The 24,148-nt window shown below is 47.7% G+C and overlaps 2 protein-coding genes across 3 annotated transcripts in view; one reads left to right on the top strand and one right to left on the bottom strand.

Annotated features, from left to right (window-relative positions):
* The window catches only part of LOC147710201 (E3 ubiquitin-protein ligase TRIM39-like), a 488,982-nt gene that overhangs the window by 128,350 nt on the left and 336,484 nt on the right, over positions 1 to 24,148 (top strand). The window lies entirely within an intron of this gene.
* LOC147710202 (uncharacterized) overlaps positions 1 to 24,148 on the bottom strand; it is a 34,986-nt gene that overhangs the window by 1,783 nt on the left and 9,055 nt on the right. Inside the window, exon 4 of the mRNA XM_086922070.1 lies at positions 2,323 to 2,709. Within this exon, the coding sequence (XP_086778196.1) occupies positions 2,323 to 2,709 (387 nt within the window). The remainder of the gene's footprint in view (positions 1 to 2,322; positions 2,710 to 24,148) is intronic.

The following is a 24,148-nucleotide window of genomic DNA, read 5'->3' as shown; positions in this document are numbered from 1 at the left end:
CTACAGCCTTGTTATCAATTCGAAACAGCACTTTTTTGTGAGCAAGCTCCTGACCCCACAGAGTCAACGCCACCACCACAGGGAAAAGCTCAAGGAAGGCAATACTCCTGCCTCCGTTCATCCACGCAGCAGGCCACTGTTCAGCACACCATCTGCCCTGCCAGTAAAGACCGAAACCATCACTGCCTGCAGCATCTGAAAAAATTTGGACGTCCCAAATCCAATTCTCTTCTCTGTACAAAGGAATGCCATTGAAAGAGTGTAAAAAGGCTACCCACATCCGCAGATCCTCCTTAACACCGGCTGACAAGCGGACGTGATGGTGAGGTAAAAACTGACCAGACAGGGCTCTACCCAAACGCCTGCAAAAAGTTCGACCTGCCCTGACCACCCTACAAGCAAAATTAAGATGGCCCAGCAGCACCTGAATTTCCTTCACTGTCACCTTTGCCTTGTTCAACATCACATGTAAGAGGTCCAACATTTTTGCTTTTTTATCCACCGGTAAGCGTGCCTCCATCACAGTAGAGTCAATTTCAATCCCCAAAAAAGACATGGTCGCGCAGGGGCCCATTGTCTTTTCGGGTGCCAAGGGCACACCTAAAAATTCCATCAGAGTTTGAAATGTTCGCAAAGCATTCTGGCAAGCTGAGGAATTGGGAGCGCCTACAAAAAAGAAATCATCCAGGTAGTGGGTCACAAGCTGGTGTCCTGACGTGTCCGTGAAAAACCATTGGAGAAATGTGCTAAAAGTCTCAAACAGCGCACAGGATATGGAACAACCCATTGGAAGAGCCTTATCAACATACCACTTTCCTTGAAATTGAATCCCCAAAAGACCCCAATCCTCAGGATGTACAGGCAATAAACGAAAAGCAGATTTGATGTCACACTTTGCCATTGCCGCACCAGTGCCAGCAGATACAACCAGGGCCATGGCCACATCCACTGAAGAATAAGACACGGAAGCGGCCTCACCATCAATGAAATCGTTAACTGATGAGCCCTCCGGCCATGACAAATGTTGAATCAAACGATATTGCCCAGGCTCTTTTTTAGGTACCACACCAATTGGGGAGACAATAAGATTTTCTAAAGGCCAATCGTCAAAAGGACCCGCCATCCTCCCCTCACGCACTTCCTTATCCAATTTGTCTTGTACCACCTCTGGATGTTCACTGGCTGACAAAAGATTCTTCGACCACCGCCGCAACCGCGGCCCTGTGTAACCAAGACGAAAACCCTCCTGAAAACCAACCAACAATAACTGAGCAGCTTCAACATTCCCATAACCCTTCAGAGCCACAGCCAAGTGAAAAGGATTAACTGGCGTATGAGCCTTTGGGCCCAGTGCCAGAAGTGTTTTTCCCTCCCCTGTTAGGTTGAGGCTGCTGTGCAGGAGCAGGGGCGCTGGCTGACTGCTGTGACCACTGCCTGCCCCTTGTAACCCGAGGCCCCCAACACCTGGACAGTGGGTGCGTTCTACCACATTGTGAGCATTCGTGCCTAAATTTGCAATACTCTCTCGGGCAGTATCCCCTGTTAAAATCCCAACAGGTCCCATCGGCAGGTTGACTTGACGCAGCTGCACCCACCCCTCCCCGAGTGGGCTTACCCTGAAAGGGCCGTGAAGGTAATGGATACCCACTAGCTGTGAAAATCGTCTTACCACCCGACGATGCTCCCATAGTGTGTTGCCACAGGTCATTATCCAACTCCCCCCATTTCGCTTCAGGATCCCAAGCCATCCGAGCCCGGAATTCCTCATCGTACTGTGACCAGGCATAACCACTGCCAGTAATCTGCGCCTTTCTGATCACATCCATATACTTAAACAGGGCCACACAGCGCTCAGGGAATTTCTCACAGTACACGCTAGCATATATAAGAAATGCCGCAGTCCAATTTTCGATGGTCAAAGGAACCTTAGGGCGCTTGGCCAACTCGTACTCTTCCTCCTTAGACCCCTCCTTAGACCTAACTTCCCTGTGTAAGAGCTTCAATAATTCCACGTACTCCCCTTTCCAAATCCTTTCCTTAGTGGACAGCATTAAATGAGCGCCCAACGGTTTTGTGACGCCCATGTAAGGCAATTTCTTTATTTTAAGCTCCTTGCTGTGTGGGGGATCCTTACCTACCTCCATGGGCTCTGTAACAGTCCCGGAATCCACCTTAGAACCCACACCCCGTCACCCGTACCCACTCCCTGATCCTTAACATAACGACCTTTATGGAGCTTAAGATCCACACCCTCTGCAGGAAGATCCCCCCCCGTTCCAACAGAAACCATCAACGGCTTGTCCCGTGCACCAGCCAGCTCACCTGGATTCAATAAAGGCAGTTGGGCCGGCCTCGCTCTCCATGCTATCTGTTCAACGTCGTCGCCTGACCGAGGAACCCTCACCGCGGGGCCGCTCTCCCGGGTTGGTCTGGAGACTGTAGTTCTCGGACGCACCACCTCCGGTGCCTGTAAAACATCATCAGAAGCGTGAAAAAGCCCCCCCCTTGCACCCTCAGCACGTATCTCACCCTCCTCAGGGCTCTCCTCATCATAATCTAAAACCAACGATTCCTCCAACCTAGGAGGGGCCAACACCTGTGGCGGACTTCTGAACCCAACCTGGGCCTTACCAGCCCGTACAGACACCTGAGGCGGGGGAGCCGACTGGACCCGTCTGTACTCCCCCGAACGTTGACCAGTTTTATACACTTTAACCAACGATGAATCCCTTTGATGATGAGAAGAAACACGTGGGGCCAGCGAGGACGCGCCGGTCCCGCTTCTGCCAACCCCGCCGATATCCAAAGAACCTGACAAAGGGGCCATCGAGGACGCGCCTGGTCCGCTTCTGCCAACCCCGCTGATACCTGTAGCAAGAGAAGTTGGGGCCAGCGAGGACGCGCCCGACCTGCTTCTGCTGACCGCGCCGAGATCCTGAAAGGAAGACGTTGGGGCCAACGAGGTCGCGCCTGACCTGCTTACGTTGACCGCGCCGGGGTCCCTCGCCGGTACGGGGTATGCCGCGCCAGGCTCCACCCTCCCTTCTCCTCGGTGCAACTGGGCCGCACTCCACCCTACCAAGTCTGCCTCTCCACGACGCTCACTGACCTGCAAAGAAAAAGGCCGAACTGATGTGCCGGGACCCTTACTACCAGAACGGACAAAACTATCCACACCACTAGCCATACAAAATCCAGAATCCTGAAACTGCACCTGACCAACCTCCTGAGAAACAGACCCCTTAGATCGAACCGACAACCCCCGCCGAGGAGGGGAAGGCTCCACGTCCTCACCACCACTACTCCAGTTCAACAACTCCTGAACAATCTTAGACGCAGGTCCCGAAGCCATTCCACCCTGCCCTCCCTGTTGAATACCCGAGCGGGGCGGCTCCAACCTCCCAAGCGATCTGCCCCCAACAGGCAAACCCGGAAAACTCAAAGTGCCCCCAAAACCACTCAGCATATCAGTGCCCTGGACAGGAGCAGCCCTGCCCGCATCACGAATCCCCTCTGCCCAGGAAGGAAAAACATCCAAACCCTCCCAAGATCTAACACCCACCTGCCTATCACCACTCCCCTGCAAATGAACATCAGCAGCACCACCCCCAGCCTCCTGTGCATCACCCAACACAACACGACCAGACCGTTCACCTAACAAACCTGCCCCTGCCCTCCTCTCCATTTGTGCCCACTCCCCCTCCCCCACGGAACCACTGAGCACAGAAACTACCTCCCCCCGGGTTGAAGCAGGGGGGGAAAACAACAGGGGGCTATAAGGCACAAAAGCCGTCTGCACTGTACCACCACCCACATCACCGACATACACAACCTCCCCAGAGAAACGGACCGGCGTCGAGAAGCGATCACCACCAGCCCCTGCGCATACAAGCGGGGTCACCGCATGTCCACCCCCCCGAGCCCCCAAAGCCACAGGGTCAACAGACTGTATACTAGGCCCAACAGCCGGCAACACATCCTCACCGCCAGCGCGAGGCCCGGGTAAAACAACGTGCGCATGCGCGTCAACCGCCAACTCCCCCCTCAGCATGTCCGCGTCATGCGACACGGAGGCAGAAGCCGAGCGCTTCCTGCCTCCGCGCTTACCGGCCCGCTTGCCTCTGGCCGCGGGGACCGAAAGCGACCTCACCGGCAGCCCCACAGACACCAGGGGAGCCGGCATCACACCCTCCTCCATTGGCGCCTCGCGCAGCGCGACCGTCTCCACCCCCTCACGCGACACAGTACCAGGGGCCGCTCTCCTAGAGCGCGGGCGGCCCCTCTCACTCACCGGCTCCCTCCGTGACTTCTTCGGCGATCCACACGCCGCGACCACCGCCGCCACACGCGCCGAGGCCTGTCGCCGAGGACGCGCCGCGCCAGGCACGTCACCTAGGACCAAGTCCAGGCGTCCAGCCTCACTGAGAAGGCGGATCGCCTCAAGAACTCTGTAATCCTCCCCAGACATGTCGAATAACACCACTAAACTCGCACAAAGAACTAATAAAATTTACAAATCACTATGAAGTCCCGGCCACCAGGTCATTCAACCTAAAATGGTGGCCGGGAGGCGGGGCCAGGGGATTATATAGCTGGGCTCCCTCAGTAGGAACCGAGGGAGCCCAAAACCAGCCCAAAACCAGCCCAAGGCTGGCGCTCTGTGCAACCCCCCCCCACTAGCCCCTCCCAATCAGCCCGGGGGTGGGGACCTCCCTACGGTCGGCTGCCCCCCCCCAAAGCCCCCCTTGGCAGCATCTCACGGGGCTTTTGCAAGTGTGTGTTTATTTATACTCCTGCTATGATAGGGCTGCAGCGTATTTAAGTAACCAGACCTGAGGGACTGGGCTCTCTATTTATTCAAAAAGTCTCGGGCCCGCCAACTGACATGCACCGGAGCCGCTCTCTAACCACATAATGGAGCAAGTGTACGGCACAAACAAACACAAGTATGTGTGCCTCAGGGGCAGGCATATTTTGCTGGAGGCTGAGGTGGGAGGTGTACGGGTACACAGTAAGCCGCAAATTACTGAGGACAGAGACGTTTACTGATCAAAGTAGACAACGCTCCGCCAGCATGTAATCAGAAAGGAAAGCAGAATACATTAGGAGGCGGCGGGCCACACGCAGCTCTTTCAGACAGTAAAATGAAAGTATTTATTTCCCAGGGTGGCGCTCCCGAAAAAAGCAAAAAGAAGCTGCAGCTTGGCGAGAAAACAAGTGGCCCCTCCCTTTCCGAGAAGTCCCCGGCCAGCGATCGGAGCTGCTAGGAATGCGAGTTACTAGAAGGCAGAGGCCTGGGGCACGCGCCCCTGACCGCCCCCTCTGCTGTGTGGATGAGTATTAACCCGTTCCCAGCGTCGAACGTTCAGCGCCCAGTGCTGAACGTTCGGAGAACGAATGCTGACCCGTCTGCCAACGGTCGTGCGCAGCACTGGGGAAGTAGCGCTCGTGACGACCGTTGGCCGACGGCAGCAATTAACGGGTTAATTGTGTGTGTGGTTCGTCCACTGGAAGGGATTGAAACCTCGAGTGCTCGTGCGAGTTTAAGAGTTTTTTTTAATGACAGTTTCGGACCTACGAGTAGGTGTGAGGGAGGGGCACATGTATGCACTATTGGAGAGAAACAAAAGAGGGCAGTGAAAATGGCAGCCCCGAAAGGGCATTACATCACGTGCCACGTCTGCCTCCTTTACAACAAGTGGTGGAAAAAGCAAGCCGCCTCCGAGCAGGACACTTGTCCTGAAGGGACCAGGCCTCGACTCAACACAGCGATGCTTTTTTTTTTACCATAAAGTGCAGGTGTAATTATACAACAGAAACAAGAATCGGCAAAACCAATGAGCCTCACATTTCTATAATTTATTGGCTTTGCTAATGGTGTCTGTCGATGCTGTCCAGCATCGGAAAAAATAAGAAAGTTGCAATGACGAAATGCTTGCATCTATGCGTCCACATCATTCCATAGGCATGTGTAGGCATGTGTATGCATGATGACATATGTGTGTACCTGCATCTTATGGAATGACGCGGGTACCATTTTATTATTTCCTTTTTGCAAATCTGAGCAGCCCAGCAGCAAATGACAGCTTTTATTTTTAAGACCATACGAGGTAGGGAAGCCACAGAGGAGCAGGTGCAAAGAGCGGGCAACTAGGAATCAACAGTCAGTCCCGTCAGCTGGAGCACTTCTAGCGTAGAGGAGCGGAGCAGAGCTGACCGGCTGAGGGCTATTTTAACTCTCGGGGCAGGTTGGCGTGGAAATAACATACAATAGGAGAGTCTGAGGCACGACGGGAAAAGGCAACAACGTCATCCATTCTTCTGTACAATCCTGCATGTCATTGGTGCATTACTCTGCAGTAGGTATTCTTGCGAAGGTGCTAGAAACTTCTTGGTCGGTGTGGTGTTACATGCTGGCGGAGCGTTGTCTACTTTGGTCAGTAAACGTCTCTGTCCTCGGTAATTTGCGGCTTACTGTGTACCCGTACACCTCCCACCTCAGCCTCCAGCAAAATATGCCTGCCCCTGAGGCACACATACTTGTGTTTGTTTGTGCCGTACACTTGCTCCATTATGTGGTTAGAGCGCGGCTCCGGCTCCGGTGCACGTCAGGTGGCGGGCCCGAGACTTTTTGAATAAATAGACAGAGAGCCCAGTCCCTCAGGTCTGGTTACTTAAATACGCTGCAGCCCTATCATAGCAGGAGTATAAATAAACACACACTTGCAAAAGCCCCGTGAGATGCTGCCAAACCGCTGGCTGTCCGTTAAACAGCGCGTAGCGCATTCTAAGATGCAAGGACAAGCGTTATCACATAAGAGCATTGTGCTGCCATTAAACAAATACACACTGGCATAGCCAGCACGTGCTTTGGGGCTGCTTTTCTCCGTTTGGCAAAGTGAAAATGTTGTCTTGCAGCTGCTCCTCTGTGCTTATATTTGGAGCAGAGATGTTTGTTTAGAGAGGAACGAACGCTCTCTTTCTAACCAAAACTACTGAAGGCAATATATTCAAGACTGACCCGGCGCTGATGTGCGTGGACGGCCTGGTCCATCCATGCCAAAGAGGGACGAGGGCCCACACCGGAGCGAAAAACCATTTGGGAACCACACACGATTTCTGCTCAAATGCGTGCCTGCCTTTTAATTGTTGCCTGCCAGGAATTATTTACATAATCCTCTTTCTGGTGTCTCTTCTATAAACGACGAGTAGTAATTTTTTGCACTTTTCGCAAGTGTTTGAAGAGTAATACCTACCACCCACGCACAAAGACCACCCCCTCCCACTCTCACTCGAATGTGTTTTGATACTTTGGAAGCGAAGTGAGCCGAGCGGTAGATTACTAAACCTGGGCTGGCATTCAATACTATCATAATCTATAGTACTATTATAAAGAGAGAACTGGGGCGAGTGGCGGTTGGCCCTGAAGCCTCATTGCCCCCGGGCAACGCTGGGGCGGGCTGCTAGTATATATATATACCAAGGTGTATTGAAGAATGAGTGGGTGTATAAGTGTCTGAATGGATGATTTAGTAGGTGCGTGACTGACATTATAAGTGAGTGATTAAACGTGTATTACTGAATACATGGGTTAGTGACTAAACTGTAGGAATGTCTGTATCAGTGTGTCAGTTGGTGTGTAAGGGGCTGCATGGGTTGGTGAGTAGTTATATTAGTGTCTATATGGGTTATTGATTGGTTGTCTGAGTATCTGTATGGGTGCCTGTGTATTTGTGTGGGTGGGGGTGTTACTCTGTGCATAAATGTGTGAGTGAGTGATTCACTGTCTCAGTGGTACATGTGTGAGTAACTACAAATGTGAAAGGCAGTATATGTGAGTGTTGGCGTATATAAATTACTATATGTGAGTGTTTGCGGGAGTGACTGTAATGGATGAGTGTGTGCTTGTATCAGTGATTGTATAAGAGTAAGTATGTGTTAGTATCTGTTTGAATAAGTGAGGTGGTGTGTGTATAACTGTATAGGTGAGTAAATGGAAGTGTGATTGATTCTTTGCATGTCTGACTAGGTGTGTGAGTAACTCTGTGGGTGAGTGGTGGTGTGTGAGTGTCTGTATAGGTATATGAGTGCATATGATAGTGCTGTATTGATGAGTGACTGCATGTATGAGTGACGGTATGGGTGAATGAGTGGATGTGTGTGTGGACCTAGGAATCAGTGAGTGGGTATGTATTAACTGGTATTGGTGTGTCTATGGTTTTGAAAATGGTAGTCTGTATTTTATAGTTGGTGTATCAAAGGTTATATTAGGGTGTGAAGAGGTGCATCAGATTATCACGTGGATGATGTCATCGGCGATGTCATCATTGATGTCATTTGAGATGTCATCAGTGATGTCATTGACCATGTCATGAATGATGTAATATATGACGTCATCGGCAGTGCGTTGCGGGGGCATGAGCTATAGTTAGATCAACTAACTATAACAGCAGAATCTCTCTGGTTTTGCACGAGTGAAATGTCCAACTAACTATAAAGTCCATGAAACCTGTGCTTTTTTCAGTGAATTTCTAAGGTTTCTTTAAATGCTAATTCCTAACTATAACGTCCCTGAAACCTATGGTTTTTTTCAGTGAATTTGTAAGATTTTTTAAATGTTAATTTCTAACTATGCCTACATAGGTAGGGCATCTGCAGAAAGAGGAAGAACAGTGCAGAAAGAAGCAAGAAGAATGCAGAAAGAGGCAACAGAAGTCCAGAAAGAAGAATGTCTGACAAAATATCGACGGAGAGAAAATCGACCTACAAAAATATCGACACAAATATCGAAGTCAAAAATATCGAAGTCTATCTACATAAAGGTAAGTACAAAAATATCGGGCAAAAAATATCGTTGTCAAAAATATCGATGTTAACAATATCGTATTTTAAAGTTTTTAATAATAATGTAAAAATAAGTAAATAATGCATATAATAAAAAATATATAGATACAAATATCAAAACATATTTAAAAATAATAGCTAATACATATGTTAAAATTAATTAAACATGTACATATAAACTAATATATACTTACTCTGCATATTGCAACATTAGGGAAAGCGAAGGATAGCCTAGGGGTAAAAATTACTATTCCCACTCCAGTGAGTGCAACAGTAGGGAAAGTACTGGATAGCATAGGGGTAAATTTTACTATTCCCACTCCAATGATTGCAAAAGTAGGGATAGCGTTTGATAGCGCAGGGGTAAAAATTACTATTCCCACTCCAGAGAGTGCAACAGTAGGGAAAGCGTTGGAAAGCGTAGGTGTTAAAATCACTATTCCAACTCCAGTGAGCGTAACAGTGTGGAAAATGTAGGATAGTGTGGGGGTTAAATTAACATACTTATCAATTAAATAATTGCTTAAAAAAATATATTAATATTTAATTTACAAACACATTATTAATAAATACCAATACAGTTAAATTAATATTTACTTAAATAACATTAAATTACATTCCACCTTTAACACACAACATAATACACATGCAAAAAAACACAATTCATGTAATTATCAATTAATCAATGAATAACAATTAATAATGAATGAATAACAATTAATATAATTCTAAATGAACTAATTAATCAAACATTTATTAATAATTAATTAACAATAAATTGTTAATCAATAACAATAAATAAAAACAATCTCATTAATTAATACATTTTAATTACTTCCCACCCTATTCCCCTATAAACCCACAACCCACTACACATAACAAATTGCATAATTAATTTAATTATCAATTAATCACTTAATAAAAATTGATTACCAATTAATAATCAATTAACAATACATTAATTAACAATAACAATAAAAAAATGATATTAAATAAATTATAATTGATATAATTATAAATTAACCAATTAATAAACATTAATTACCAAGTATTAATTAATTAACAATTAATAATAATCAATACCAATAAATAAAAACATATTAATTAATTAATTAATTATAATTACATTACTTCCCACCCTAGTCCCCTATAAACCCACAACCCGCTCTGATACTAAAATGCAAAATGTACTTTAACAAAATTACTAATTTCTAAACATTTATTAAACAATTTATGAAAATACATTTAAAACATGTTTAACATACATATAAAACACATACTAAAATACATAACACTATTTTTTTTATATTATTGACAACGATATTTTTGCTTACGATACTACTTACTTCGATATTACTTACTTCGATATTAAAATAAATGATATTATGTACCTTGGGATCGATATTCTGGTCAACGATATTCTTGACTTCGATATGCTGTCCCTGCGGTATTAAAAACTCAATATTATTGTAGGTCGATATTTAAAAATTTATATTTTGACTGACCACCATGCAGAAAGAACCAACAGAGGTGTAGAAAGAGGCCTTGTAGCAAAGCCATCTTTTGCCCTGGGCACTCTCAACTTTTTGCTGACTGGTACTGGTGGTAACTGACTCTGGCTGACCCTGGGCTCAGCCTAACCAGGCCTTGAGCCAGTGCTATGCTAAAAGACAATTAGATTACAGTGAAAACACCTATATACACTAGGGTACACTATGGGTTGGGGTACCCCTGTGATTGGCAAGACCTCCCCTGTAAGGCCCTAGTTTATATTAGGGTGGGGGGATTAAAACTACCTCTAAGTCCCTAGCATATATTAGGGCATGGCATTTTAGAGGCCATCAGCCCTTTTCTGCACTTGCATGTGTGCACTGCTGAACCTGAGTTCAGTTTAAAAGTAGTCCTGTGTGTGCAGAAAGAGGCAAGAAAGGTGCAGAAAGAGGCTAGAGAGGTGCAGAAAGAGGGAAAAAGGCTGCAGAAAGAGGAGAGTGAGGTGCAGAAAGAAGCAAGAGAAGTACAGAAAGAAGCAACAGAGGTGCAGACAGGCAAGAGGCGTGCAGAAAGAGGGAAGAAGGGTGCAGAAAAAAGCAAAAGAGGTACCTAAAGAGGCAAGTGGGGTGCAGAAAGAGGCAAGAGCAGTTCAGGAAGAACCAAGAGACGTGCAGGAAAATGGAAGAAGGGTGCAGAAAGAGACATGAGGGATGCAGAAAGAAGCAAGAGAGGTGCAGAAAGAAGCAAGACAAGTGCAGAAAGAAGCAACAGAGGTGCAGAAAGAGGCAAGAAGATGTACACAAAGAGGGAACAGGAGTGCACACAGAGGCAAGTGAGGTACAGAAAGAACCAACAGAGGTGCATAAAGAGGCAAGTGTGGTGCAGAAATATGAAAGAGAGTAGTAGATAGAAGCAAGAGCTTTGCAGAAAGAACCAACGGAGTTGCAGAAAGAGGCAAGAGGGGTGCAGAAAGAGGCAAGATAATTGCAGAAAGAAGCAAGTAAGGCACATAAAGAGGCAAGAGAGGTACACAAAGAGGCAGGAGGGGTGCAGAATGAAGGAAGAGAAGTGTAAAAAGAAGCAAAAGAGGTCCTGAAAGAGGAGCGAAGGGTGCAGAAAGAGGCAAGAGAAGTGCAGAAAGAAACAACAGAGGTACAGAAAGAGGCAAGAGAGGTACAGAAACAGGCAAGAAAGGTGCAGAAAGAGGGACCAGGGGTGTAGAAACAGGCAAGAGAGGTGCAGAAAGAGGGAAGAGTGGTGCAGAAGGAGGCAAGAGGGGTGCAGAAAGAAGCAAGCGAGGTGCAGAAAGAGGCAAAAGAATTGCTGAAAAGAAGCAACAGAGGTGTAGAAAGAAGGAAGTGAGGTACAGCAAAAGGCAATAGAGGTACAGAAAATGACAAATGAACTTCTGAAAGGGGGAAGAGGGATGCAAAAAAGGGAAGAAGGGTACAGAAAGAAGCAAGAGATGTGCAGAAAGACGCAAGAGCAGTGCAGAAAGAACAAATAGAGAAGCAGAAAGAGACAAGAGGGGTGCAGAAAGAAGCAAGAGAAGTGCAGAAAAAAGCAAAAGAAGTACAGAAAGAGGAAAGAGGGGTGCAGAAAGAGGCAAGAGCAGTGCAGGAAGAACCAAGCGACGTGCAGGAAAAGGGAAGAAGGGTGCAGAAAGAGGCACAAGGAATGCATAAAGAAGCAAGCGAGGTGCAGAAAGAAGCAGCAGAAGTGCAGAAAGAGACAAGAGAAGTGCAGAAAAAAGCAAAAGAGGTACATAAAGAGGCAAGAGCAGCACAGAAAGAACCAAGAGACATGCAGAAAAAGGGAAGAAGGGTGCAGAAAGAGGCACGAGGGATGCAGAAAGATGCAAGAGAGGTGTAGCAAGAAGCAAGACAAGTGCAGAAAGTTACAACAGAGGTGCGGAAAGAGGCAAGAAGGGTGCAGAAAGAGGCAAGAGAAGTGCAGAAGGAAGCAACAGAGGTGCAGAAAGAGGCAAGAAAAGTGTGGAAAGTGGCAAGAGAGTTGCAGAAACAGCCAAAAGAGGTACACAAAGAGGGAACAGGGGTGCACACAGAGGCAAGTGTGGTACAGAAAGAACAAACAGAGGTGCATAAAGAGGCAAGAGGGGTGTTGAAATATGCAAGAGAGTAGCAGATAGAAGCAAGAGCAGTGCAGAAAGAACCAACAGAGGTGCAGAAAGAGGCAAGATGGGTGCATAAAGAGGTAAGAGAAGTGCAGAAAGATGCAAGTAAGGCACAGCAAGAGGCAAGAGAGGTACAAAAAGAGGCAAGAGGGGTGCAGAAAGAAGGAAAAGAAGTACAGAAAGAAGCAACAGAGGTGCTGAAAGAGGAGTGAAGGGTGCAGAAAAAGGCAAGAGAAGTGCAGAAACAGGCAGGAAAGGTGTAGAAAGAGGCAAGAGAGGTGCAAAAAGTGGGAAGAGTGGTGCAGAAAGAGGCAAAAGGAGTGCAGAAAGAAGCAACAGAGGTGCAAAAAGAAGCAAGAGAAGTGTAGAAAGAAGCAACAGTGTGCAGAAAGAAGCAAGAGGGGTGCATAAAAAGGCAACAGAAGTGCAGAAAGAAGCAACAGAGGTGTCGACAGAGGCAAGAGTAGTGCAGAAAGAGGCAACAGAGGTGCAGAAACAGACAGGAGAGGTGCAGAAAGAGGGAACAGGGGTACAGAAAGAGGCAAAAGAGGTACAGAAAGAGGGAAGAAGGGTGCAGAAAGAGGAAAGAGGGGTGAAGAAAGAGGCAAGTGGGATACAGAAAGAAGCAACAGAAATACATAAAGAGACAAAAGAGCACAGAAAGAATCAAGAGTGGATTGCACACCATTAGTATCAATTTAATATCCACATTTACAAATAAGTAACAGGTGACCATTCTAGGTTTGCAAAGGGCCTTCCACGCTGTAACACTTGTTTCAGAATTTATGGTAAAGTTTGAACCATTTTAGCTAGACACAAGGTTTTATTGTTCAAATCTGCACATTATGCAGCAGATGACGGATTATGTGGCAAATGTGGAAAATATATAATTGTGCAAAAGTCGGTGCAGCCAAACAGATGCATAATTCCAGTATCCCTGCTCATACCTCTGACTAGGTCCAGAAGTGCTCCTCAGTGGTTCCATCTTTTTTTGTCTCATTGATTTTATAGTTTAGCTTCTATGGAAATGAGGAAGACTAAAACTGAGGTTAGCAATCCACAACACAGACTATCATACAACAGAATTACTCTCCATAACACATAATCTCACTCTACATAATTCCTATACACTAAATACCACATACCTTCTATCCACATCAAAGGCAAAGTCTATCCACATAATTTCACTGTACATCATACCACATAATTCCACTACTTACAACCTACATCCACTCTACGAAACATTAGTAAAACACTTTTACTTTACAACGCCTATAGCTCTAACTCTCGCAAATGTGAAACCTATTACATTGCAAATGCTTCTTTAACTAGTAGTCGCGCTTACAGAGAGGTGAAGCAAGGGGCTGGGCCTCGGACCAGCGCTCAGGAATTCTGCTGCGTAGGACTTACAAGAGGTACCAGGAAGGCTTCTTGGCCCCCAAAGTCCCTCATGAGCAAAGTGGACTTCATCCCCAACCCGTAGTGTGCCAGGAGGAGAGTTTGCAGAGAAGAGGAGAAAGGGGTGCATGGCCTCCGAAGACGTCTTACTAATACCACTTTTTGGGACTTACTGGAGGTAACAGGAGGAGTAGTTGGCCCCCAAGGAGAACCTTGGGGGCCAACTACCTTTCCCTATTACCTCCAGTAAGTCCCACACAGCAGCATTGGTAAGTTCTCAAAGCAGGCCATGCCCCCTTTGCCCACCTGTCTGCAAACACACTCCCCCAGCGCACTCTTGGATGGGGAGTGAAGTCCCCTTTGCTGCTACGGGTCCTTATGGGCCAACTAGCCTACCTGATACCTTCGGTAAGCCTCATATAGTGGGATTGTTGAGAGGTGGACACAGGCCACAACCCCTTTCTGCACCACTCTGCAAACGCACCTCCTGGCGCGCTCTTGGTTGGGGGATGAAGTCCCCTTGCCTCCTGAGGGTCCTTGGGGGCCAACTAGCCTCCTGTTATCTGTAGTAAGTCCAACACAGCTTGATTTCTGAGAGTGGTCCGAAGCCATACCCCTTTTTACACCACTCAGCAAACGAGCCTGCTGGCGCAATCCTGCTTGGTGGATGAAGTCCACTTTAGTCCTGAGGTCCTCAGGAAATAGAGGACCACATCGCCTCACTAGCGGTGCACCAACACGTGCGTTTGCAGACTGGTGTAAAAAGGGGCGTGACCTCAGACCACCTCTGAGCAATACCACTTTGTGGGGCTTACTGGAAGTAAGAGATGGGCTAGTTAGCCCCTAAGTACCATCAGTAGGGTAGGGGAATTCATCCTCCAACATAGAATGCGCTAGGAGAGTAGTAGTGAAAGGGGGCGGGTCTTCTACGAGTTGCGGGGCTTCCATTATTTTATTTTTTTTGGAAAGGGAGCCCGTGTGGCTCCCCTTCTCATGACCCTTTTGGTCTCCGGGGACCCCATCCCCTGGGGCCTGGCAAGCCTTCCTTTTTTTTCTTTTTGAAGGGTGCCACTGAGGGGCCCGAGGCCTGGCCAGCTTTGCTTTTTAATTTGTTTTGGAGGGGGGGCTGCGTGGCCCCCCTCCTGAGGCCACTTATGGCCCCGGGGACCCCCTCCCCCGGGTCTGGCAAGCTTTGTTTTTTATTTTTTTTTGGAGGGGGGCAGTGTGGCCTCCCTTCTGAGGCCACTTATGGCCCGGGGTAAGTCATACCCTAGGGCCTGGCCAGCTTTGTTTTTGTATTTTTTTCAAGGGGGGTGCGTGGCCCCCTCTTGAGGTCAATTATGGACCAGGGACCCCATCCCCGGGGCCTCGCCTTACATTGGGGACTGTGGGGGAGCCCCAATGCCCCCATGGTCCCAGCCGGTTCCCTGCCTTCTGCGGGAGCCGTCATTGTTTTTTGACAAAGGGAGCTGCTGACATGCATCTTCCCTTGTCCAAAAGCAATTCTGCTTTGCTTTGTGGAAATGAGATTAAGTATCCTGCTCTAACTTCCAAGAAGCAAAGCAGTGTTTGGTATGACACGGCGGGAGCCGTGCTCCCGCTCTACCATAGCAAACGGCAATGGCCCAGGGGGTGTGCACCACTGTTCCCAACAACGTGCGTACGTGGGCGCGTGCGCACCTGTTAGATGAAGTGCACAGTGCTGTGTTTGGTGCGCGCACATCAAAGAAGGACATTCGCGCTGCTGCTTTTAAAAAGTGAGCGGCGCGAAAACCGGGTGTTTCTTTGATGTAGAGCCCGGCTGCAGTGCATACTGTGTGGTTTGTTTAAGTATCCATGTTAATTGCAGATCCTCCACGAGCTGCAATTAACATGAATACTTTAAACAAAAGCACACAATCTGACCATCACACTGCAGCTGCGCTCTATTATGAAAAGAAATTCAGCAAATCTACAACAGAGCGTGAAAAGCACACGTCATGTTTGTACACTTGCTGAATTTCTCTTAAAAGAGCTGGGCTGCAGGGTGATTGTGTGACTACTTGAAAGTATTCAGGTTAATTACAGCTCCAGACGGGTGCTGTGATTAACCTGAAATCTTTAACAAAGCCCCACAAGCACCACGCAGCCCAGCTCTGTTAAGAAAAGAAATGCAGCAACTCTACAAACACGGCGTGAAAAGCACACGTCATTTTTGTAGAGTTGCTGCATTTCTTTTCTTAACAGAGCTGGGCTGCGTGGTGCTTGTGGGGCTTTGTTAAAGATTTTTTAGGTTAATTACAGCTCCAGACGGGCGCTGTGATTACCCTGAAATCTTTAACAAAGCCCCACAATCACTCTGGAGCCCAGCTCTGTTAAGAAGTCACTGGACATCTTTTTATGCAAGCTCATATGCACTTCTTGTTCTTGGACAGAAATGTTGGGCTAAAGAATCGGTAGGAGATGATGAGGGGTAGTGGGGAATAGGTCTGGGGGCTGTCAACATTTTTGAAAGGCCTAAGAAAGTGAGAATGCCTTCTGATTTCTCAGCAATGCCACGCAGGGCTATGTAAGAACTGTTGCTATGAGATGGAGGGGAAGGAAACCAGATTGGAGTGGATCAAGAAGCAAACTGGTGTTGGGACGCATTACAATGTGATTATAGATGAGCTGTTGGGATGCATTGGGGATTAAGGAGAAGTTAAAATGAAAGAAATTATTCATAATAGCAGCGTGCTTCTGTTTATAGACAAGAAACTAGCCAGCATTGATGGAGAGTTTAACACTGCGTGAGAGCGTAGAATAATCAGTTAAAAATGTCCCTAACCTGTCTACACTCATTTAAGAAATTTAGATGCTCCTCACAACAACTCTGCAATGTCGCCTTTACTTTGTTCTTCCCTTACATTATGCTAAGCGCTCTGATACCCTCCGGGGTCTTGTTTGCGCTACACAAAACTTTTTAAATAAATAAATAGAAGAAATGCAGCAACTCTACAAACACAGTGTGAAAAGCACAAGTCGTGTTTGTAGTCTTGCTGAATTTCTCTACTTAATAGAGCGCAGATGTAGGGTGATTTACACTTTTCTGTGCTTGGCATAGTGTGCCACCCTACTTGTATTTTCCATGTTTCTGTCATTGCATCCAGATATGATACAACAAGTAACATCATACCTACAACAAGTCAGACTGTTGGCTTTGTCAGTGGTTGTTATTTGCATGAGATAAATAAGCAGCAACTATGGCTTTCATATAATATTGAAAAAGCTTCCACTTAAAGCCCTGGTGACACCACGACAATGTTGCTGCCCCTGAGTTTCAAAAAGAGAAGGGAAGCAAGTGTTAGTGAAGAGAATACTCCCGATAGATGGGTAAGTCATTTACACACTTGCAGCTGCCATCTGCTCAGACCTGCATCTTGGCAAGATAAAAAATCTTGGCAAGGCCTAACCAGCCTTCCACCCTTCTTAGTTCATTCAGGTGAGCACAGTTACATAGAGAAAGTGTTTAGAAATGACAAGATGGCGAAAAAGGCTCCTTATTGAACCCCCCAACGTTGATGCAGAGACGCTACTTCTGAAGCATTGCCATACCACACTCGCTGTCTTCTCTGACATATCTTTTGTCCTTTTTTCTTCCACTCCCCAGCTGCTCTTTTCATCTCCTTCTCTTCTTTTTCTTCTTCCTCATATCAGTCCCACTCCACATTTACCCACTTTCCCCTTCTCCCCGTCCCATTCTTGTCTCCATTTCCCTCACACTGCCTGTTCTTCGCTCTCTCTCCCTTACCGGTTTTCTATTCTCCGTTCTCCCTCCCAGTTCTCCAAAGCTTCTGGGTGCCTTTCTTTCCGTCCCTCTCTTACCAATTTCTCCATTACCCCCTCCCGATTTCTCGTCTTTGCGCTCTGACTTTTTTCTACTTCGTTCCTCTCTCCCCCTTTCTCCGCCACTAAATCCTATTTCTCACTAGTCTCCTCTCCTTTTCCTTCGGGCTATGTTACAATTTTGAAAACACATCCCACTAACCCTGAATATTACATGGAAGCACATTTAGAATTTAGACCAGTGTGACTCTGCAGTGTCGGTGACCTGGCCAAAATGGACATGAAAAAGCTGAGATTGGATCATAAATTCAAAGCTGTTCTAATCAGGGGCACTGGAAATAAGTTTGGCCCTGACTCAAAATCCTTGGGATGTCCCCGTGCATTTGTTAAAGTTTCATGTTAATCGCAGCACCCATCAAGAGCTGCAATTAACACGAAAACCTTACCAATGCACACAATCACCCCACAGCCCATCCCTATTAAGAAAAGAAATTCAGCAATATAGCTGCCAAGGTTTCAAATTGCAATGTGGGATGTTTTCATAATTTCACTGTACTTATTAGTGCCATTTTAACAGGGCCGGCTTTAGTGCTGGTGGCGCCTGCTGTGACAGTATTTGTTGGCGCTCAATGACCACCTCAGCCACGATACTCTCATTACCAACCTTTAACAGTGACATCTAAGTCTCCAAAACCCCTCTCTCTTTCATATTTCTTTTATTTAATAGCACCACTCATACCAGTGTAAGGTGTTTAGCACTTTACGTCGTATACACATTATACAGAGACACTGAATCATAGTGAAAGGGAAATGTCAGACAGAGGAATAAAATGTCTCTTCTTAACAGAGCTAGGCTGCTAGGGTTTTAAGCAAACATTTGTAGTGATATTTGGCCTCACACATGCGTGGTGTGGTTCCTGGCGCACATAGCCGGATGTATGACGGTACAACGCGTACCGTCACAACGCATCCCTTTAGCACGCATCCCTTACAACGCAAGTCATTACCACGACTTGCGTTGGGGGTGCGGATTTCGAATAGTATAATTTACTATTCTAACACCAGTCCCCGTGGACCCTAGGGAAGGTGTTGGGATAGTAAATATACTATTTGTAATCCTTTAGCGCCCTCCAGCGCAAGTCGTGGTAACGACTTGCGTTGTAAGGGATGCGTGCTAAAGGTACCGCGTTGTTATAACTTCGTGGTAAACGATGATTACCACATAGCCACGGCTGCAGCGCACAGAGACCCTACACTGCCGCACACAGAGGAAAAAAATTAGAGGGAACATTGGTGGGCACTTCGGGACATTGCAGGAGCCGGCCCTTGGGGTGGCGATCCCCAGGGCTATCGAGGGCTTCAGGAGGGGGGCCGCGCAGCGCCCCTTCCTCCATTTGCACAGGAGGTGTTGGTTCACAGGCCTGGGGGTTTGCAAAGGACCCCCATATTTCAATAATAAGTTCCCCTGGGAGGTGGTGGTCCCCAGGACAGTGTAGGAGGCTCAAGCCCCCCCACGCGGTTTTTAATTGTAGCCCCGGGGAGGTGGCGATCCCCGGGGCTGCGGAGAGCCAGTGTGTAACCCCCACATTCAAAGCATATAGCCCCATGGAGGTGGTGGCTTGAGGTGGCCCGCCCCCCGAAAGTATTAAATGGCCTTGGGAGGTGGCAGTCCCCGGGGCAGCATGGGGGGTAGGAGCCCCCCCACTCATTTTTATGAAAAAGCCCTGGGGAGTTGGTGTCCCGGGTCTGCAGGGGGGCCATATGCCCCGGCACATTATATTGAAAGCCCCAGGGGGGTGGCGGTCGCCATGGCTGTGGGGGCCCCCACGGGACCCACGCAATAATTATGAATTGCCCCTGGGACCTGAAAATGCTTTTTTGGACCGTCGGGGGTCCCTGTGGGACTGCCTGTGTTTCTACCTTGCCCCCTTATCTTCATTTTTATTGTTTTTTCTCTTTTTTTGTTGTGACTCAGTTTTACTGAGTCACAAGATGGCTGCCAACACTTCCTGGTTTGGAGGGTTCATGAATCCTCCTCGATGCTCAGATATCAATATTTTTTATTTTCAAATTTCTCAGGAACTACTGAACAGGGTTGCACCATTTAAAGCAAAAAGTGCACTCTGGACCAATAGCTACCTGTCTGCCAAATTCGGTGTAATTCCATTCATCAGTTTGGGTTGTAGCCGCGACAAAAGTTCCAAAGGAAATTAACATGGAGAAAACACGTTTTGGGACCACCATTTTTTCTCAGCCCCCGCTTGACGAATCGTCCCGAAACTTTCAAGACAGGAGCTGACCAGAGCAGGCTATTAGTTTTGAAAATGTCGCGATGATTCGTCAAACGGCGTTAAAGATATTGGCAAATCAAAAAACGCTTTTTCCTATGGAAACTAGGTCCTAACTATAACTACCTACTGGCGACCGCCAGTAAGTAATATATATATATATAAACACCAACTCCTGGCCTGTCTATTTCCAAATGGGACCTCCCAGGTATGGACCTCACCATGCTGACAAACACACCTAAAATCAAAAGTCTTCTGTTTCGCAGTGCTTATTTCCAAGTAATTAAAGCTCCATACGTGCTCAGGCATAGTGCCTGCCATGACGCGTTTCGATCACATATACATATACAGCACTTCATAGCCCGGATGAGACTCTCATGTGCTTTTGGTTAACTTATAGCATGCTATTAGAAAAAGTTTTAGACCATAAAATGGTGTTTCCCTGGGCTCAATAGCAAAATGTCCCGGTCCAAACAAAGGACTGTGCCCTCCCCTGCCCCATCCTCTAATTTGCACCTACAGTTATTATTATCCTATAGCTGCAGTTCCGCTATCACACAAGGAACTCTCACCACCCCTTTTCCCCACAACTGGTTCCGCTTTCACTCGAGGAACGCAACGTAAATTGTTGTTTTGAAAACCATGCAGTGAGGCTGCCCGCAGCACACACAGTGTGTCCACTCAAAAGAGTAGGCACCTTAGTTTCACATTAGGCACATTTACAGGTCTACTTGTGGTGTCCCACGGGGAGTTCCTAAAGTCTGGCACTGATTGAGCGTCACTTCCGGCACATCAGAGGGTTGGGGCGAGTTACTTGTACCTGCCCCCACCCATCTGTCCTTAGGTCCTCCTGGTCATGCCGTCAGGTCCGTGGTCGCGTCTTTACGAGATTTCGGGTTAGGCTGCAGGCATTTACTTCAAAATTACGGTGAGTTCGGACAATGACCCCCCCCCCCCCCATTCCTCATTGTTTCTCCACCCGGTGAAGCCATTTGCCCCTGTGGAGGACCCCGCTCTTTTTTATCCATTCTCATCCCTCCAGGGCCACAGCTGTTGAGGTACCGGGTTTTTAGGGACCCGGTGGTGTCAGGGGAACACCCACAGACCTCTGGAGTTCTAACTGTTTTGGTCCACAGAAACACAGAGTCTTCTAGGTGATGTCAAGGATCGAGTTTATTGGCTGCAACCAGTAACAGGTGTCCTAGAAGTACAACAGCGTGGAGAGCATGTATGTTCTCAGGAGACTGCTCGTTTTTACAGAACCAGCCTTCTCTTTTTATACACAAATATAAGCTTCAGGCAAGAATTCTTCTTTTACAGTCCAACCATATACATATTTTCAATACAAAGAGAAAGCAGCTGCATGATGGCAAGCCCATACTTCAGTTTGTCCAGTTGGTGATGGATTACCCTGCAAGGCCCAGAACTTCCATCAGATAGAGATGAACCCCTAATAAAATCGTGCACCTCCCCCTCGTAAAACTAGTCATAAAGAAGAAACAGGGACAGGTGTGTGTGAGATTAGCGTAGCTGGTATGTGATGAACGGTTTATAACATGCTGTGCCTTGATGCTAATCTCGCTCGGCCATTGGGATGAGAGCTGCCCAAACAGGTTCGGCTTGGAGCAGTGGAGTCAGCTCGCCCAGGTCACCGAGGAGTCAAAAGGTGTACGTGTCCTTTTAGATGGGATTCGGCTTTGGTCATTTTGACTATGTAAGGGCAACCACAAAATGGATGCTGCTCACAAAATGGTACCCGAGGGTTCAAGACGAAAACTGTGATTTAAAGGTGAATGCGTCACTCGGTCAAGACGCAAATGCACAGGTATAACGTCTTAATCATACCGGTCTGCCGATACCAAACACGACATGGTACGATGATATTTTCTGACACGAGTGTAGAGCTTCGGTACCATACAGCAGCAGGGTCCAGAATTTTCAGTACCACACTATGGTTGCTCGCCCAAAGAGATGAGGACTGGGTTGTCCAGCGTATTCTCTGGTCCTGGTCATGCCTGCATCCACCTGCTGGCATTCCAGGCGGACGCAAAGTTGGCTGGACGGTATGCGCTATTTCATAAAACACAGCCATGGCCTTCATCCCAGGGTGGTATCTCCTGGGTAGGGTGGCACAAAGTGGGCGGACAGTGTGAATGGCGGTGCCCTCTGGGTCATAGCAGGGGCGCATGCTCACCCTCTCTCCCCCTCTCTGCCATGCTATACCAGGGCTCACTGGGTGCCTGCCTAAGCACCTGGACCGTCAGGAGCGACTCGAGGGCTGCATGAACGTTTGCAAGCTTGCTTACATTAGCCCATTAAGCAGCCACACTCGTTTGCAGTATCTCAGTCAAACGGGTGCGCTTATAAGCACCCGGACCGCAAGACTGACTCAAGGAGGCCACATGATTGCTCAAGCCCTCCGACTGTCCTCATCATGAGTTGTCTGCACACTGCCCCAGCAACTTGGCAATGCTGGGGAGAATACATGGGCTCATTTTGCATATGGTTTCACGCTCCCACATGGTAGCAGCATGATTCATGATTCAGGCGCACAGCTCCCCAACCCCTGCCCTGCACGGGAGGAGGCGCATTGGGAACAGCAGGTGTGAGGAGTCTGGCCAGCACTGATTACCTGCAGTCTGCAAAAAACCCCTGGTAACACCAGGTGCATTTGGTTTTAGCTACAGTGAGGCATGCTGAAGTTGAGCAGAGAATGGCCAGATAAGTTACTGTAGGGGAGATGGCATGGGTGGCAGGATACATTTTGAGTTTTAATTTTGAATTTGAATTTTGAGATTGTCAGATGGTGCGCCCATCTGCGGTTGCCATCACTTGGTGCTGGGCACCACTCTAACAGGAACGCACCTATCACACAGGCAGAGAGGCAGTTGGATTTATCCCAGGCCACAGGCACCTCAGCAGCCCGCTAGCACCGACCAGCCACCCTCTCACCCCGTTGACCCCCTCTGTCCAATCGGCATGTGCACTGCAAACTGAAGCACAGAGCAGGGAGGCAGGACACCTGGTAGATACACCAAGCACAGCCCATCCTCCAGATTGATAGAGCCACCAAAGGAAACAACCATGGTAGCGGAGGGGCTGCCGCTGATAACAGTTGCCCTCCTGGTATCGGATCGCTGCTCACTGGCTTTGCAGGTCCTGTTATCAGCGACAGAGGGGATCTGGTGATGTGGTTTTGTGGATATATTTACATTACTAATGCACGGGTTGGATGGGTTGGACACAAGAAAGATGGACAAGAAGGTGAAATATCAAGCATGGCCAGACAAAACTATAGAAAATAGTCTAGAAACATTTTCCATCCTGTCAGCTGTAGTGATGGAAAAATACCCTGAACAGGGCCTAGGGCTCTTCCAATATTCAATTACCATTCATAATAAAGCCTTAAAGTGGGGCGGCATGGGGTGCTACAATTATGATAGGGAGTTCAGAAAGATGATGGCCATGTGCCCCGATCTAGGATGGGATAAAAAAGAAGTCCGGCTCTGGTTGGATCACATGGGCAAATTCACCCGCTTCAGAAGGAATCTTTCAACAAGAATCAGAATGGGCAAGCATTATTTAAGGCTCACAACCAATTTGGGAGGTGCCACTTCAAGCAGCCCTTTCGAGGCACACACGGAGCAGCTGGTCAGAATTGGGGGTTCAAACGGCCCCGTGGGCACTTGCAGGCTGTTCAGCGCTTGCTCCTGCTCCTGGGGAAAAACCTGCAAATTTGCTCATAGCTGCAACAAATGTGGAGCCCTACACCCCACAGCGTCATGTAACTGCAGGCGGGACACTCCCCTCCACACAACAATGGGCAGGACAGTTGAGCTGCGACAGGCAAACAAGAACCCCCCCGCAGCCACCCTATATTTCACAATTTGGAGCACTGCAGCCACCAGCTCAGACAAGGCCCCCCCCCCACCCTCACAGACAGCTCCCTATCCACTGCCTGGACAGATATGGGCCTGTCACCACTACTCTTGTGCAACCTTCTCCCACTGCTCAGAAAATAACCCAACTCTAAAGACGGCCTACTGCTAGCGAATAGTTTTGTAGAAGGCTTCAGGATCCCTTATGTAGGCCCACTATCAAGCAGGGAAGCGGAAACCTCAGGTCTGCAAAAGAACTTCTAGCGGTAGTACAGGAGAAGGTCACAAAGGAATTGGCATTAGGGAGGGTA

This window comes from Lissotriton vulgaris, chromosome 5 (assembly GCF_964263255.1).
Source record: "Lissotriton vulgaris chromosome 5, aLisVul1.2, whole genome shotgun sequence".
NCBI classification, from domain to species: Eukaryota; Metazoa; Chordata; class Amphibia; order Caudata; family Salamandridae; genus Lissotriton; species Lissotriton vulgaris.
This window is presented reverse-complemented; position numbering and strand designations above follow the sequence as displayed.